Source organism: Cynocephalus volans, chromosome 16 (assembly GCF_027409185.1).
Source record: "Cynocephalus volans isolate mCynVol1 chromosome 16, mCynVol1.pri, whole genome shotgun sequence".
Taxonomy (NCBI): Eukaryota; Metazoa; Chordata; class Mammalia; order Dermoptera; family Cynocephalidae; genus Cynocephalus; species Cynocephalus volans.
Genome location: NC_084475.1, coordinates 63,053,230 through 63,068,951, shown reverse-complemented (window position 1 = coordinate 63,068,951; position 15,722 = coordinate 63,053,230). Strand labels below are relative to the sequence as shown.

General features: G+C 44.3%; 2 protein-coding genes across 2 annotated transcripts; both read left to right on the top strand.

The window, feature by feature from the left end:
• The first annotated feature begins 4,142 nt into the window (after window positions 1-4,142).
• On the top strand, window positions 4,143-4,712 carry LOC134364878 (interferon alpha-4-like). The gene has a single exon (XM_063081064.1). It carries the CDS (start codon window positions 4,143-4,145, stop codon window positions 4,710-4,712), a length of 570 nt encoding a protein of 189 aa, XP_062937134.1.
• A 10,300-nt stretch (window positions 4,713-15,012) lies between these two features.
• On the top strand, window positions 15,013-15,360 carry LOC134364556 (interferon alpha-4-like; the record flags this gene model as incomplete). The annotated part of the gene is made up of 1 exon (XM_063080444.1): window positions 15,013-15,360. A coding segment is annotated over one exon (348 nt), but the record flags the coding sequence as incomplete, so codon positions are not given.
• Window positions 15,361-15,722: the final 362 nt, after the last annotated feature.

The window sequence follows — 15,722 nt, the reverse complement described above, 5'->3', positions numbered from 1 at the left end:
CTCAGAAAAGGCCGTTCGCGCGCCCTCTCGCGGCCGCCTCGAGAATCACTGAAATTCTCAATGGTCCACATCTGCCTGCTCATGGCGGGAGTGGTGCTCTGCTCCGTCCCTGCCTGCTCATCTGTCTGGGGCATGCCTTCCAGCCATGGCCTGGAAAACCGGCAAGCCATCATGCTAGTGAGACGGATGAAAAAGATCCCATCTCACTCATGCTTCAAGGACAGGAAGAACTTCAATTTTCCTTGGACAGGAGAAAATATCACCCCAATCCAGAAGACACATGCCACCTGTTTCCGTGGTCAGATGCTCCAGCAGATCCTCAGCCTCCTCAAAAGAGAGAACAGCCATGCTGCTTGGGATGCGATCCTCCTCGATAAACTACTCTTCAGCCTTGAGAAGAGCCTGCGACAAGTGCAGATGACAAATGGAGAAACTCTCTCTTGTCCTGATTTGGGAAATGACGTTCGGAAGTATTTCCAAGAAATGATTGGTTATCTGAGGGAAAAGAAATACAGCCCCTGTGCCTGGGAGGTGGTCAGAGTGGAAATTGAGGTGCGCTTAGTCCTCATTCACCGCCTTCAGAGCAACGTCAGGAAATGACGTAGAAGTTATACTCAGGACCCTCCCTAACCAATTACACGATTGTTTACCAGGCCCCCCAAAGCAAGCTAAACTCACACATTTGCACCAGCTGAAAAACATCTGAATCCTAAATCATGGGATTATGTAAAACATACGTTCTACATCGTGAATTTACAGTAGAATGATTAGAGAGAATAACATGGTGTCTTGTCCTAAATAAATACTGTCATGATTTATAATTTTCATTATCTGTTTCAATTCTTGAGTGGTGCTTGTTGTTTCCGAAGTTGGAAGTTTAATTGTTTACAGACATGGTTCTTCAGTCTAGAATTTGGTGAAGGGCATTTGTCAGTCAAGTTGATGCTCGCTCCTGTAACAGAACAAAAGAAAACCACCAGTAGTTAGATGATAATACAAACTTATCTTTCCTTTATAGAAGAGCTCAGTGTTGGCCTCCTCTGAGCGGGGTTTCAGGGACCTCACAACCTACTATTTTGCAGCTTTGCCATCATCAACATATAAGTTCAAACAGGTTTGCGACGCTTGAGGCTACTGTGCTCAGTCGATATGGAAAAAATTATATGGTGGATCACTTGTAGGATGCTTTGAAGGACCCATGCTGCACAGGGTGAACATCACTTCCACCCGTATTTACTCAGCCTGGATTCATGCTCGTCGGATACCTAAGTGCAAAGGAGAGGGGAAAGAGAGTCCGACTGGGGGATTAGTGAGAAGAGAATATATGTTCTTTGAATAAGACCACTCTTTATTTTCACACTGTGTGTACTAACAGTATTTGTAAGAGAAAATTAACTGGCATTCTTGCTAGGCACAGTTTATTTCAAAATCTGATGCCAACGCTGATTCCACAATTTAGACTCAGGGAAAACGACACGGATGTCATTCATTAAAGTTCACAGCGACACTGACTGAATCTTGGGAAGAGTTAAGTGATTCCCAAAGGCACAGGCCAAAATTGAAAAACAGACAAGTGTATAGGGACAAGGTCCCCAAACACATTGTAACATTCACATCGTCTCCGTATTATCGGAAAAGACAAGGAATGTGCGATCAGGCAAGGCGTTGCGCTTCCTTGAGGGGCACTGAAGTAAAAGTGGAAGGTGGGTCTTCCATTTGCAACCAGGCCCTGTGGCACATCCTGAGGTTCTAAATATTAAAACTACAAATGGGAAGAAAGCATCTCTACAATCAAGTGTTTGTGTTTTGTTTTTTAAATCGTCACAAAATCTTCCATTACAATTTCCCTGCATGAAGCGGGAAGAGCTTACAAATTCTTTAGATCTATTGTCTTCCCAATTCATGTCTCCAGTATGTATTGGTATTATTCTTTCCACTGTTATTATAATGATTATTCCTTTCATAAATATTGACTGAGCTCCGGAAATGATAGGAACTAGGCTAAGATGCCCAGGAAACAAGACCGCATAAGACGACTCCTCTGGCCAAGAGTAACTTACGGACTCATGGCGACCTATATTCTTAGGACGAAGTTCATTCGAAGGTTCAGTGTAATAAAGACATCATCTCTGACAGCTAGGAGAAATAATATAGCCATGTGTAAAGAAGGGGTGTCCTTTGAAATTGTGAATTCCCTTGCTTCTTGCTGGAGACATGACAAGACGATGAGTCAACTTCTGAGTCCATTTATCCACAAGGAGAAAACAAGGGATGCATTTCTCGCTTCCCCGTTATCCAGAGAGCATATTGCACTCTCACAAGTTTGCCTTTTCTGTGTGTAAACTCTTGTGGTTGTTGTGTCTCCCTTGACTCTCTTGAAAGCTGGATCCAGCAAAGCTGAAACCAACCCCTGGACCAGCAGTGATTGCTTTCCCTGGAGCCCATGCCCGTTTGCTACCTTTGACCTGCGTCCCTTCCACCACTTTTCTTCTGCCCTGCCGCATCCCCTCATCTGCCCCTTGGCTGGGCTCAATTTAGCTAAATTATCCTTCGTCGTGTCCTTTGCAGTGGGATATTGCTTTCCTTGTGACGTTTGATCACACTGAGGTACATATATTGGCTTTCTTGGTATTCCCATTCCTTGGGAGGGAAAATGCAGCAACTTTCCTTTCTATGTAAAAGGAAATGGGAAAGAAAGATCTCTGGTGTCTCGCCAGCGGTACACAACAATTGAACAGCCATTTATTTTCATCACACCTACATCCCATTGTTGCCATTTATGACAAAGATGGCTTCCTTTGGTTTAATAAGATTCCATTAGAATTGGAATCTCCGACTGATGTTTGGTTGGAAATTTGAACTTCGGTGCAAAACAAAATTTTCTTTTTAAATAAAATTGATGTTCTCTCCATCGTGCATTCTTCTTGGGATGGTATTGCTCCCAAAAGTGTGAAAATTAGTTCCTAGAGGTGTTAACAAATCTTAGTCATTACAATAATTTGTGGTTCTCCAAAGCCCAAATCTAAGAAAACCTGTCCCTTATTACTAATTTTTATTTCCCTCGGGTTTTCTTGTGTATCAAGAAGCACTGACATTGAGTTCTCGGAAGATCCACAGAGCATATGCAGCATGAGCAATACAAGCCTACGGTGAATAGACGATCGCTTGATCTCAAAATCATGTCTCGAGATGTGGCCTCCACACGAATACATATGGACTGCCTTTGGCTGTCTCGTGGATGGAGCTGAGGTTTGCTCCTGAGTGCTACTGAATGAGTTAATGGCTTTGAGAATTAAATGCAAAGAATTTGTGCTTTATTATGTGGCTCTGCTAAAGTTATTCGCCACATCAATAATGAAGTCGAGTGCTAAAAAGAAATAAAAGTTGACCGCACCTGGGGGAACATCCGGGAGGTGGCACAGTGACAATGTATTCTATCGTATGGAACAAAATTTAAAGTTAGGTACACTAGAAATTAATGGGAAGAAAATAATTGAATTGATAGATAATTTTTAGCAGTTTTGAAAGATATTTAAGTATGTCATTACATTGGTATTGTGTATTTTTGTAACATGAATTTGCATGTGAAATTTGACTCATTACAATTTATATAAGTCAATAGATGACACAAAAAGGAGCTCAGCAAATAAACTTATAAAGCCAAGTCAAATCAATAACTTTGAAACTTAAGTCTTGGCTTAAAATTTTTATAGAGACCTTCTTAAACATGCATTGAATGCAAAAAGTTAACTTCACACTTTCTTTTCTACGTATAAACCTGAGCTACAGATACGGTCCGTAAATAATTGCACGATATACCCCCGCCTTTGTAGCTTATCACAGGAGGGTCAATTCGGAAAAAACAATTTAACCAGGCTCTGGAGGAAAGGGATGAGCAGGCCACCATGAAAGAAATAAAAGAGAAAAGAAAAAGGTGGAGAAACGCTGCTCTCAAAGTATGTAGAGAGTGCATAAAGAAAGCAAAAACAGAAGTAGAAAGGAAGACACGGGCATCCAAAAAATGGAAACTAGTGTGTTCCCTATTTAAGACACATGCACAAAGCAAGCTCTTCAGAGAACCTAGCGGCTAAGGCTCAGAGTCGCCCATCTCAGCCAGGCCAGCAGCATCTGCGAGATCCCCAATGGCCTTGCCCTTTCCTTTACTGATGGCCCTGCTGGTGCTCAGCTGCCAGGCGACCTGCTCTCTGGGCTGTGATCTGCCTCAGGCCCACAGCCTGGGGACCAGGAGGGCCTTGATACTCCTGGGACGAATGAGGAGAATCTCCCCTCTGTCCTGCCTGAAGGACAGAAATGACTTCGGATTCCCCCAGGAAGACTTGGATGGCCACCAGCTGCAGAAGGCCCGAGCCATCTCTGTCCTCCATGAGATGACCCAGCAGAGCTTCAACCTCTTCTGCACAGAGGGCTCATCGGCTGCTTGGGATGAGAGCCTCTTGGACAAACTCTGCACTGGACTCTATCAGCAGCTGGACGACCTGGAAGCCTGTCTGATGCCGGAGGTGGGGGTGGAAGAGACTCCCCTGGTGAACGAGGACTTCGCACTGGCCGTGAGGAAATACTTCCAAAGAATCAGTCTCTACCTGAAAGAGAAGAGGCACAGCCCTTGCGCCTGGGAGGTCGTGAGAGCAGAAATCGTGAGATCCTTCTCTTCATCAATAAACATGCGGGGAAGATTAGGGAGGAGGCAATGAGACCTGGTCCGACGTGGAAACGACTCTCATGGACGAGTACACACTATCGCACTTTCCTGAGCTCTCCGGTCGCCAAGACTGTCACTTCTGCTACAATCATGACATGAAGTGCCTCAAGTTTGTCAGATGCCTTCAGGGTGTTCAGCAGCGTCATGTTCAACCCTGCAGGGACTGGTACTTACAGACGACCGTGCAAATGTATCTATCTATTTATTTATTTAAATGTTTATTTATCTAACTGTTGACAAGATTGAAATTGTTTTTGTCAATACGCCTTTATACTGTGCTTCATAGAACAAAATATATTCTTTGTATTTTGTGAAACTATTATATTGCTTTCTGCATTAAATTTTTACTATAGAAAAATGCTTGTATTTGTTTATTCTTTAAAAAGAAAGTCCAAGCCTGTCTCTACAACCTGACGTAAAGACAGATGGTACAATCCATCTCCTCAACATTAGTGTATTCGAGCTATCGGTAAAAATGAACTTCACCTAAAAGAGGTTGTTTGTTCCCCTCAGAATACGGATGTGAACATGCTCTCTTCTATCTTTGATTCTTGGAGGGAAAGAGAGCTCAAAAGAAACACACTCATACTTAATATCAGTTATGTGAAACAGTATAATGAGAAAATGAAACAACCAATAAAATTCTCTCTGCAGAAGGTAGATGGAAGCATGTCAGGAAATAGAAATAAAATTACCGATACGCCCCACAAATTGCTAGACATGTAAGTGCAAATGTCCAGCACTAGTTGGACACAGGAATTTGCAATTGGCAAGGAATTCAATGCCTGGAGGATCATAATGGCAACTGAAAGTGCAGAAATGAAGTTGGTCATGTGGGAAGAGATGACAGAGGGAGAAACAGACATTGTCTGGATTCTAAGGACCTTCAAACTTTAAAGGAAGTGGACAGAAGAGCCACAGATGAAGAAGATGGAATAGCCATCCATTATAAAGACTCACCCTTTGGAGACAAAGACGATAAATGTCTTTTCTAAACAATAAATGTGCTGAGAAGAGGAATCAGTAGATTCCACAGAAGGTGTGAACTCAAACTGCCCACTACATTGGAAAATAGACCGTACTGGCAACCTTAGTGACATTTGGTTTGTAGAACGAATAAGCAGAAACCATACTGGAGTCGGTAGAAGTGAAATGAGAGAAAAGAAGTTAGTGACCCTGAGGGAAAGACAGAAATTCGAAGAAATCTGGAAAAGAATGCGGGGTTTTTTGTGTGTATAGTTTTTCCCATTTTGCAATACATACTTTTTTCATGGTTAGAAGACATTTTTTATATATACATATATACAGACACACAAACACACACAGAGAGAGAGAGAGAGAGAATATTGTTTATGAATATTCATGAGATAGAAAGCTGATTGTCAGCCCTTGTGCCCATGATGTGAGGGCCAGATTCCTACTGGCAGCACGCCCATTACCACAAATTGCATTTGTACCCTGTGTTCCCCACCCGATAATGCCCGAACTCCCTCTCCCTCCCTCAACCCCCTTACTCCACTTTGTAGCCCATGGAATGCTCTGTCCCTCTGCAAGTCCAACACACTGCTATGGACTTTCTTTCCTTCCTTCTTTCTCTCACAGCTCCTTACATAAGTGAGCACATGTGATATTTATACCTCTGTGCTTTGCTTATTTCACTCAACATAAATTTCTCCAGGCTCATCCATGTTGTTGCAAATGGGAGTATGTCATTCTTTTTTGTGGCAGAGTAGTATTCCATGCTCTGTGTTGTGGGGAGGGGGGGGTGTATTTAAATGTATATGTCACAGTTTCCTTATTCATTCATCCATTAAAGGATATTGTTATATTTACTGTAAAAGAAAATTGTTCTAGTTAAGTCTGTACTGTCACTTTGCCCAAAAACTCTCTGGAGCCACATCATGTTTGCTATCCGGGATTTAACGACTTTATGCATAGTTGAGAGAATTGCAGAACCAAGACTGAGCTGTCATGTTCACGGTCCGGGCAGGAGTCCGGTGAGCGCTCTTCCTCCCCACGCGCAGGGTCTGGCAGTGCACCTCGCTCACTCACATGCTGTCGGCACCCCGCGCTCTCCCGCAGTGTGTGCACCCAGTCAAGCGGACACGCAATGTGTACAAGTGGCGTCTAGTGTTAACTAAACCGACAGTTACTACATGAGCAAGTGAGGAAAAGTTTCCTGTCTAGAAAGAATGACCAAAGTGCACTCTCATTATGCAACCACCCCGTGAAGGAGAATCTGGCCAAGGTGATGCTGGCTCTGTTGGGAGGAACTCTTCTTCGAGGCACGTGTACTGGCTCTGGAACAATTAACCAATCAGACCTGATATTTACAAAGGAGTAAAAAGCAAACATGAAAATGATCGAGAAAGGCTATTTAAAATCGGAATGTATGTTTTCCTCCTCCTGCCCAGGGTCTCTTCCATCTCCTGCACCACACAGGGCTCCAGAGACTCTAGTGAGTCATCGAGTCCAGTGAGGAATTTCAGCCCTCGTGCGGGGGAAGTTGGAGATCTGTTGGATAATCTCATGGGGAACAGAGGTGGCTTGAGCCTTTTGGAATTTGCCACCATCCAGCTGCTCCAGGGGAACTGAATACGTTCTCCTCCTTCGGATGGGAAAAAAGGAAGATTCTCCCACCTGGGTGCAGAACTGTGGAGGTCGGTCTCCTGCCTTGGCAGGTCACGGACCTGGGTCAGGTCACAGCGAACGGTGCAGAGAGAACTGGAGCACATCATCTTCAGTGTCACCAGGTGATAGAATTTGGATGTGTGGTCCCCACCGAAACTCATGCGGAAATCTGGTCCTCAATGTGGCAGTGCTGGAAGCTGAGTCATGGGGGGCGGATCCCTCATGAATGGATTCATGTTCTCCCTGGGGGAAGTGGGGCCCTAGTGAAATCTTGCTCTATTAGTTCCCTGGAGAGCTGGTTGTATAAAAGACCCTGGCATCTCCTCCCTGCCTCTCTTGCTTCCTCTCACCATGTGATCTGCTTGTACCCGCCAGTGCCTGCCATTTTCCACCATGAGTAGAGGAAGCCTGAGGTCCATGCCAGAATCAGCTGTCCCAGAATCATAAGACAAACAAACCTCTGTTCTTTCCAAATTACCTAGTCTCAGATATTCTCTTAGAGCAACACAAAATGGGCCAATGCACCAGGGAGGAGGTAGCGCGGCCACTGGGGGGATGGAGGTGTCGGGCATCGACCCAGCTGCTATCAGCACCTTCTTGCATGTGAGAGTCTGACACGGCGAGCCCAGGGTTTGCAGCTTTTGGGCTTGTCCCAGTTTTGTTTCCACTTCCTTTCACTTTGTCTTCCATTTACGAGCCTCAGATAATGTCATGACTTCAACACTGCGCTCGTGTTATTACACTGGAAGTTCAACACGTTCATCAAAAATGAAAGAAATCTCAATCCAGTAGGAAATATTCATACAAATGAGAACCAATGTTGAAATAAATACGTCTCAATATATGTCTCTTTTCAAATTCTAGCACTTAGAGATTTGATCCTGTACAGCATTATTAAATTTCTTCGATTGCACTGAAATACAAGTTGCCTCCTCTGTCTGCATTTCCCTATTAAAGGACTCATTCACTAGATTTGATGTCTTCCACCTTTCTTCACAGGAGCCATAGCTCATATTTTCCGACATAATCGATAGATAATAGCAGCATAGAGCTGAGGCATTAATTCATTAGTTCTCTTCGTCTGTCACCAGTAATGTGTTGACTGCATATACATGAGTGATAACATGCTTGGCAATGTGGATCCAGTTATAACTGAGACAGGGAAACTGTGAGAAAACTTTAGTAGTTGTCAGTACTAGTTTTCCAGTGGAAATTGGAGAGATTAAATCACATAAACTTGCAAGTTACTTGCTGAGAATCTGAACATAGTAAACAATAGTTACCGTGAGTATTGATATAACAAATATCGTAATCCTCTGTAGAGTCTGCATTCAACCGAGTCAAGCCAAGAGAAGCTTTCAGTGCAGCTCCCTTGACACGCTCAGGGCCAGTCACATTGGTGCCTCTCAAATGGAAACTCCACGAGGGGGACCGTCTGCAGGCCTGTGCAGGAGCAGAGCCCAGGCTGCCAGTGTTAGAGCAGTGCCTGGTGCAGAAGAGAAACTGCCCAGCACCCTTGAAGCACCTTCCGGGGAACCGGTGTGGCAGGAAGTCGAGTGACAGAAAATGGCTGCTCTGTGAACAGTTTACAAACGAAATACTAATCTGTCCTTCACAGTCAGTCAGTTTCACCCACGTTTGGTGATATATTTTGAAGCAGGGATCTAAAAAAAGAAAATTGGAAAGGACAGAAAAAAGGTTTAAAAATATACGGAGTATATATATTGTATAAAAATACATGTAGTATATCTATTTTCTTCTTATTCTAAAATAATATATATGTAAATATATGTAAACATAAGTATACCTATGAATCTAACTGTATATACATATATAATCCAACATTATAAATATACAAATATTAGATAATATGTAATACTGTATGTATAATTATCTTTACATATAATATAAACAAAGTATTTACATTGACATATAATTACCTATGCATATAAAATATATATAATTTTAAGCATATATAAAATGCATTTAAATATATAAGTTATTTGTATTGGGGCTTTTTTTGAAGGGAGGGTGAGTGGACATTCCTTGATTTTCAACCACGGATAATCACAATACTAATTCAAAAGCTGTTTCCTGGGCTGGAATTAGGGAGTACTTTCCTCAAGCCAAAAATTTAAGGAGGCCGCAATCTAAGGAATCGACACAAATGATATTTCCATGCCGTATGAAAAATGAAAATTAGTGAAAAACTATCCAGGAGAAACAAAGTAATACAATTTTAAGTAAAGACCAGAAATGACCGTGCACTTGCAAATCCCTCAGAGTCTCACCAGGGAGAAGGGAGACTGTGGCAATTGCATGGTCATCAAGTGTGGCAAATTGCACTCACTCTATGCCACTCTCACCCAAGAGCGTTGAAGGTTCTGACCGGCTAAATGCCCTCAACTGCTCCTACACGACACTGCTCCTTTTTCTTCCTAGCAACACAAGTCACGGTGGCGTTCTGCGAAAGAAGTTTCAGCAACCTCAGGTGAAAGAGCAATGATCGAAGATTAATCCTGAATCACAAGAAACCTAAACATGGCAGTTCTGTCCGTTGAAAAGTAAAGTAGCACCTTGCAAATATCGTGGAGTTTCCCTCCTTTAATGCTAGGAAAGTAAAATTACATAAAAACGATCTAAATCAAATAATGCCGCTTTAATTTGCCTAGATTCCTTTTTTCAAAGACTTGAACGTCCTGACTCAGAAACATGGGCCACTGAAAACTCCGACGACCCCACAGGGGGGCGCACGTCCCTCCTCCCGCCCCGGCCCCGGCCCCGGCCCCGACTCCATCCCTGTTCCCGGCCCCAGCCCCGGCCCCGGCTCCGTCCCTGTTCCCGGCCCGGCCCGGCCCGGCCCGGCCCCGGCCCCGGCCCCGGTCCCGGCCCCAGTCACGGTCCCGGCGGTATCACCGCCGTCGTCCCCGCTCACTCGCCCGAGGCTCCCGCACTCGGGCTGCTCCCGGACCCGCTGTCTACCCGGCTCCCCTTTCCCAGGCTGTCCCGGCCTCGCGTCCCCCACTCCTGCGGAATCTGTGACCATCACAGCCCGTGCGATCGCGAGCCCTCGGGTCCCGACTCAATGGGTTTCCCCGTCAAACTCAGTCTCGCTGCGGCTTCTACGCGAAAGAAAGCCCCGAGCACAGGGAGCAGCTCAGACACTCACGGCCCTCACCGAAGAAAACTGGGTCGCGCCAAGCCGCGGCGGAGCTCTCTCCGCAGCCATCGGAGGAAAATGTTCTCCACACTATTTAAGCAGCACCGGTTCGGCGCGACAAGCGGCGACGTCTGCTCTCTCGGGCTGTGGCACCCTCTGAAACCAAAAGCGGCCGAGTCCGTCCGCGTTTCCGGAACCGGAGGCTCAGAAAAGGCCGTTCGCGCGCCCTCTCGCGGCCGCCTCGAGAATCACTGAAATTCTCAATGGTCCACATCTGCCTGCTCATGGCGGGAGTGGTGCTCTGCTCCGTCCCTGCCTGCTCATCTGTCTGGGGCATGCCTTCCAGCCATGGCCTGGAAAACCGGCAAGCCATCATGCTAGTGAGACGGATGAAAAAGATCCCATCTCACTCATGCTTCAAGGACAGGAAGAACTTCAATTTTCCTTGGACAGGAGAAAATATCACCCCAATCCAGAAGACACATGCCACCTGTTTCCGTGGTCAGATGCTCCAGCAGATCCTCAGCCTCCTCAAAAGAGAGAACAGCCATGCTGCTTGGGATGCGATCCTCCTCGATAAACTACTCTTCAGCCTTGAGAAGAGCCTGCGACAAGTGCAGATGACAAATGGAGAAACTCTCTCTTGTCCTGATTTGGGAAATGACGTTCGGAAGTATTTCCAAGAAATGATTGGTTATCTGAGGGAAAAGAAATACAGCCCCTGTGCCTGGGAGGTGGTCAGAGTGGAAATTGAGGTGCGCTTAGTCCTCATTCACCGCCTTCAGAGCAACGTCAGGAAATGACGTAGAAGTTATACTCAGGACCCTCCCTAACCAATTACACGATTGTTTACCAGGCCCCCCAAAGCAAGCTAAACTCACACATTTGCACCAGCTGAAAAACATCTGAATCCTAAATCATGGGATTATGTAAAACATACGTTCTACATCGTGAATTTACAGTAGAATGATTAGAGAGAATAACATGGTGTCTTGTCCTAAATAAATACTGTCATGATTTATAATTTTCATTATCTGTTTCAATTCTTGAGTGGTGCTTGTTGTTTCCGAAGTTGGAAGTTTAATTGTTTACAGACATGGTTCTTCAGTCTAGAATTTGGTGAAGGGCATTTGTCAGTCAAGTTGATGCTCGCTCCTGTAACAGAACAAAAGAAAACCACCAGTAGTTAGATGATAATACAAACTTATCTTTCCTTTATAGAAGAGCTCAGTGTTGGCCTCCTCTGAGCGGGGTTTCAGGGACCTCACAACCTACTATTTTGCAGCTTTGCCATCATCAACATATAAGTTCAAACAGGTTTGCGACGCTTGAGGCTACTGTGCTCAGTCGATATGGAAAAAATTATATGGTGGATCACTTGTAGGATGCTTTGAAGGACCCATGCTGCACAGGGTGAACATCACTTCCACCCGTATTTACTCAGCCTGGATTCATGCTCGTCGGATACCTAAGTGCAAAGGAGAGGGGAAAGAGAGTCCGACTGGGGGATTAGTGAGAAGAGAATATATGTTCTTTGAATAAGACCACTCTTTATTTTCACACTGTGTGTACTAACAGTATTTGTAAGAGAAAATTAACTGGCATTCTTGCTAGGCACAGTTTATTTCAAAATCTGATGCCAACGCTGATTCCACAATTTAGACTCAGGGAAAACGACACGGATGTCATTCATTAAAGTTCACAGCGACACTGACTGAATCTTGGGAAGAGTTAAGTGATTCCCAAAGGCACAGGCCAAAATTGAAAAACAGACAAGTGTATAGGGACAAGGTCCCCAAACACATTGTAACATTCACATCGTCTCCGTATTATCGGAAAAGACAAGGAATGTGCGATCAGGCAAGGCGTTGCGCTTCCTTGAGGGGCACTGAAGTAAAAGTGGAAGGTGGGTCTTCCATTTGCAACCAGGCCCTGTGGCACATCCTGAGGTTCTAAATATTAAAACTACAAATGGGAAGAAAGCATCTCTACAATCAAGTGTTTGTGTTTTGTTTTTTAAATCGTCACAAAATCTTCCATTACAATTTCCCTGCATGAAGCGGGAAGAGCTTACAAATTCTTTAGATCTATTGTCTTCCCAATTCATGTCTCCAGTATGTATTGGTATTATTCTTTCCACTGTTATTATAATGATTATTCCTTTCATAAATATTGACTGAGCTCCGGAAATGATAGGAACTAGGCTAAGATGCCCAGGAAACAAGACCGCATAAGACGACTCCTCTGGCCAAGAGTAACTTACGGACTCATGGCGACCTATATTCTTAGGACGAAGTTCATTCGAAGGTTCAGTGTAATAAAGACATCATCTCTGACAGCTAGGAGAAATAATATAGCCATGTGTAAAGAAGGGGTGTCCTTTGAAATTGTGAATTCCCTTGCTTCTTGCTGGAGACATGACAAGACGATGAGTCAACTTCTGAGTCCATTTATCCACAAGGAGAAAACAAGGGATGCATTTCTCGCTTCCCCGTTATCCAGAGAGCATATTGCACTCTCACAAGTTTGCCTTTTCTGTGTGTAAACTCTTGTGGTTGTTGTGTCTCCCTTGACTCTCTTGAAAGCTGGATCCAGCAAAGCTGAAACCAACCCCTGGACCAGCAGTGATTGCTTTTCCTGGAGCCCATGCCCGTTTGCTACCTTTGACCTGCGTCCCTTCCACCACTTTTCTTCTGCTCTGCCGCATCCCCTCATCTGCCCCTTGGCTGGGCTCAATTTAGCTAAATTATCCTTCGTCGTGTCCTTTGCAGTGGGATATTGCTTTCCTTGTGACGTTTGATCACACTGAGGTACATATATTGGCTTTCTTGGTATTCCCATTCCTTGGGAGGGAAAATGCAGCAACTTTCCTTTCTATGTAAAAGGAAATGGGAAAGAAAGATCTCTGGTGTCTCGCCAGCGGTACACAACAATTGAACAGCCATTTATTTTCATCACACCTACATCCCATTGTTGCCATTTATGACAAAGATGGCTTCCTTTGGTTTAATAAGATTCCATTAGAATTGGAATCTCCGACTGATGTTTGGTTGGAAATTTGAACTTCGGTGCAAAACAAAATTTTCTTTTTAAATAAAATTGATGTTCTCTCCATCGTGCATTCTTCTTGGGATGGTATTGCTCCCAAAAGTGTGAAAATTAGTTCCTAGAGGTGTTAACAAATCTTAGTCATTACAATAATTTGTGGTTCTCCAAAGCCCAAATCTAAGAAAACCTGTCCCTTATTACTAATTTTTATTTCCCTCGGGTTTTCTTGTGTATCAAGAAGCACTGACATTGAGTTCTCGGAAGATCCACAGAGCATATGCAGCATGAGCAATACAAGCCTACGGTGAATAGACGATCGCTTGATCTCAAAATCATGTCTCGAGATGTGGCCTCCACACGAATACATATGGACTGCCTTTGGCTGTCTCGTGGATGGAGCTGAGGTTTGCTCCTGAGTGCTACTGAATGAGTTAATGGCTTTGAGAATTAAATGCAAAGAATTTGTGCTTTATTATGTGGCTCTGCTAAAGTTATTCGCCACATCAATAATGAAGTCGAGTGCTAAAAAGAAATAAAAGTTGACCGCACCTGGGGGAACATCCGGGAGGTGGCACAGTGACAATGTATTCTATCGTATGGAACAAAATTTAAAGTTAGGTACACTAGAAATTAATGGGAAGAAAATAATTGAATTGATAGATAATTTTTAGCAGTTTTGAAAGATATTTAAGTATGTCATTACATTGGTATTGTGTATTTTTGTAACATGAATTTGCATGTGAAATTTGACTCATTACAATTTATATAAGTCAATAGATGACACAAAAAGGAGCTCAGCAAATAAACTTATAAAGCCAAGTCAAATCAATAACTTTGAAACTTAAGTCTTGGCTTAAAATTTTTATAGAGACCTTCTTAAACATGCATTGAATGCAAAAAGTTAACTTCACACTTTCTTTTCTACGTATAAACCTGAGCTACAGATACGGTCCGTAAATAATTGCACGATATACCCCCGCCTTTGTAGCTTATCACAGGAGGGTCAATTCGGAAAAAACAATTTAACCAGGCTCTGGAGGAAAGGGATGAGCAGGCCACCATGAAAGAAATAAAAGAGAAAAGAAAAAGGTGGAGAAACGCTGCTCTCAAAGTATGTAGAGAGTGCATAAAGAAAGCAAAAACAGAAGTAGAAAGGAAGACACGGGCATCCAAAAAATGGAAACTAGTGTGTTCCCTATTTAAGACACATGCACAAAGCAAGCTCTTCAGAGAACCTAGCGGCTAAGGCTCAGAGTCGCCCATCTCAGCCAGGCCAGCAGCATCTGCGAGATCCCCAATGGCCTTGCCCTTTCCTTTACTGATGGCCCTGCTGGTGCTCAGCTGCCAGGCGACCTGCTCTCTGGGCTGTGATCTGCCTCAGGCCCACAGCCTGGGGACCAGGAGGGCCTTGATACTCCTGGGACGAATGAGGAGAATCTCCCCTCTGTCCTGCCTGAAGGACAGAAATGACTTCGGATTCCCCCAGGAAGACTTGGATGGCCACCAGCTGCAGAAGGCCCGAGCCATCTCTGTCCTCCATGAGATGACCCAGCAGAGCTTCAACCTCTTCTGCACAGAGGGCTCATCGGCTGCTTGGGATGAGAGCCTCTTGGACAAACTCTGCACTGGACTCTGTCAGCAGCTGGACGACCTGGAAGCCTGTCTGATGCCGGAGGTGGGGGTGGAAGAGACTCCCCTGGTGAACGAGGACTTCGCACTGGCCGTGAGGAAATACTTCCAAAGAATCAGTCTCTACCTGAAAGAGAAGAGGCACAGCCCTTGCGCCTGGGAGGTCGTGAGAGCAGAAATCGTGAGATCCTTCTCTTCATCAATAAACATGCGGGGAAGATTAGGGAGGAGGCAATGAGACCTGGTCCGACGTGGAAACGACTCTCATGGACGAGTACACACTATGGCACTTTCCTGAGCTCTCCGGTCGCCAAGACTGTCACTTCTGCTACAATCATGACATGAAGTGCCTCAAGTTTGTCAGATGCCTTCAGGGTGTTCAGCAGCGTCATGTTCAACCCTGCAGGGACTGGTACTTACAGACGACCGTGCAAATGTATCTATCTATTTATTTATTTAAATGTTTATTTATCTAACTGTTGACAAGATTGAAATTGTTTTTGTCAATACGCCTTTATACTGTGCTTCATAGAA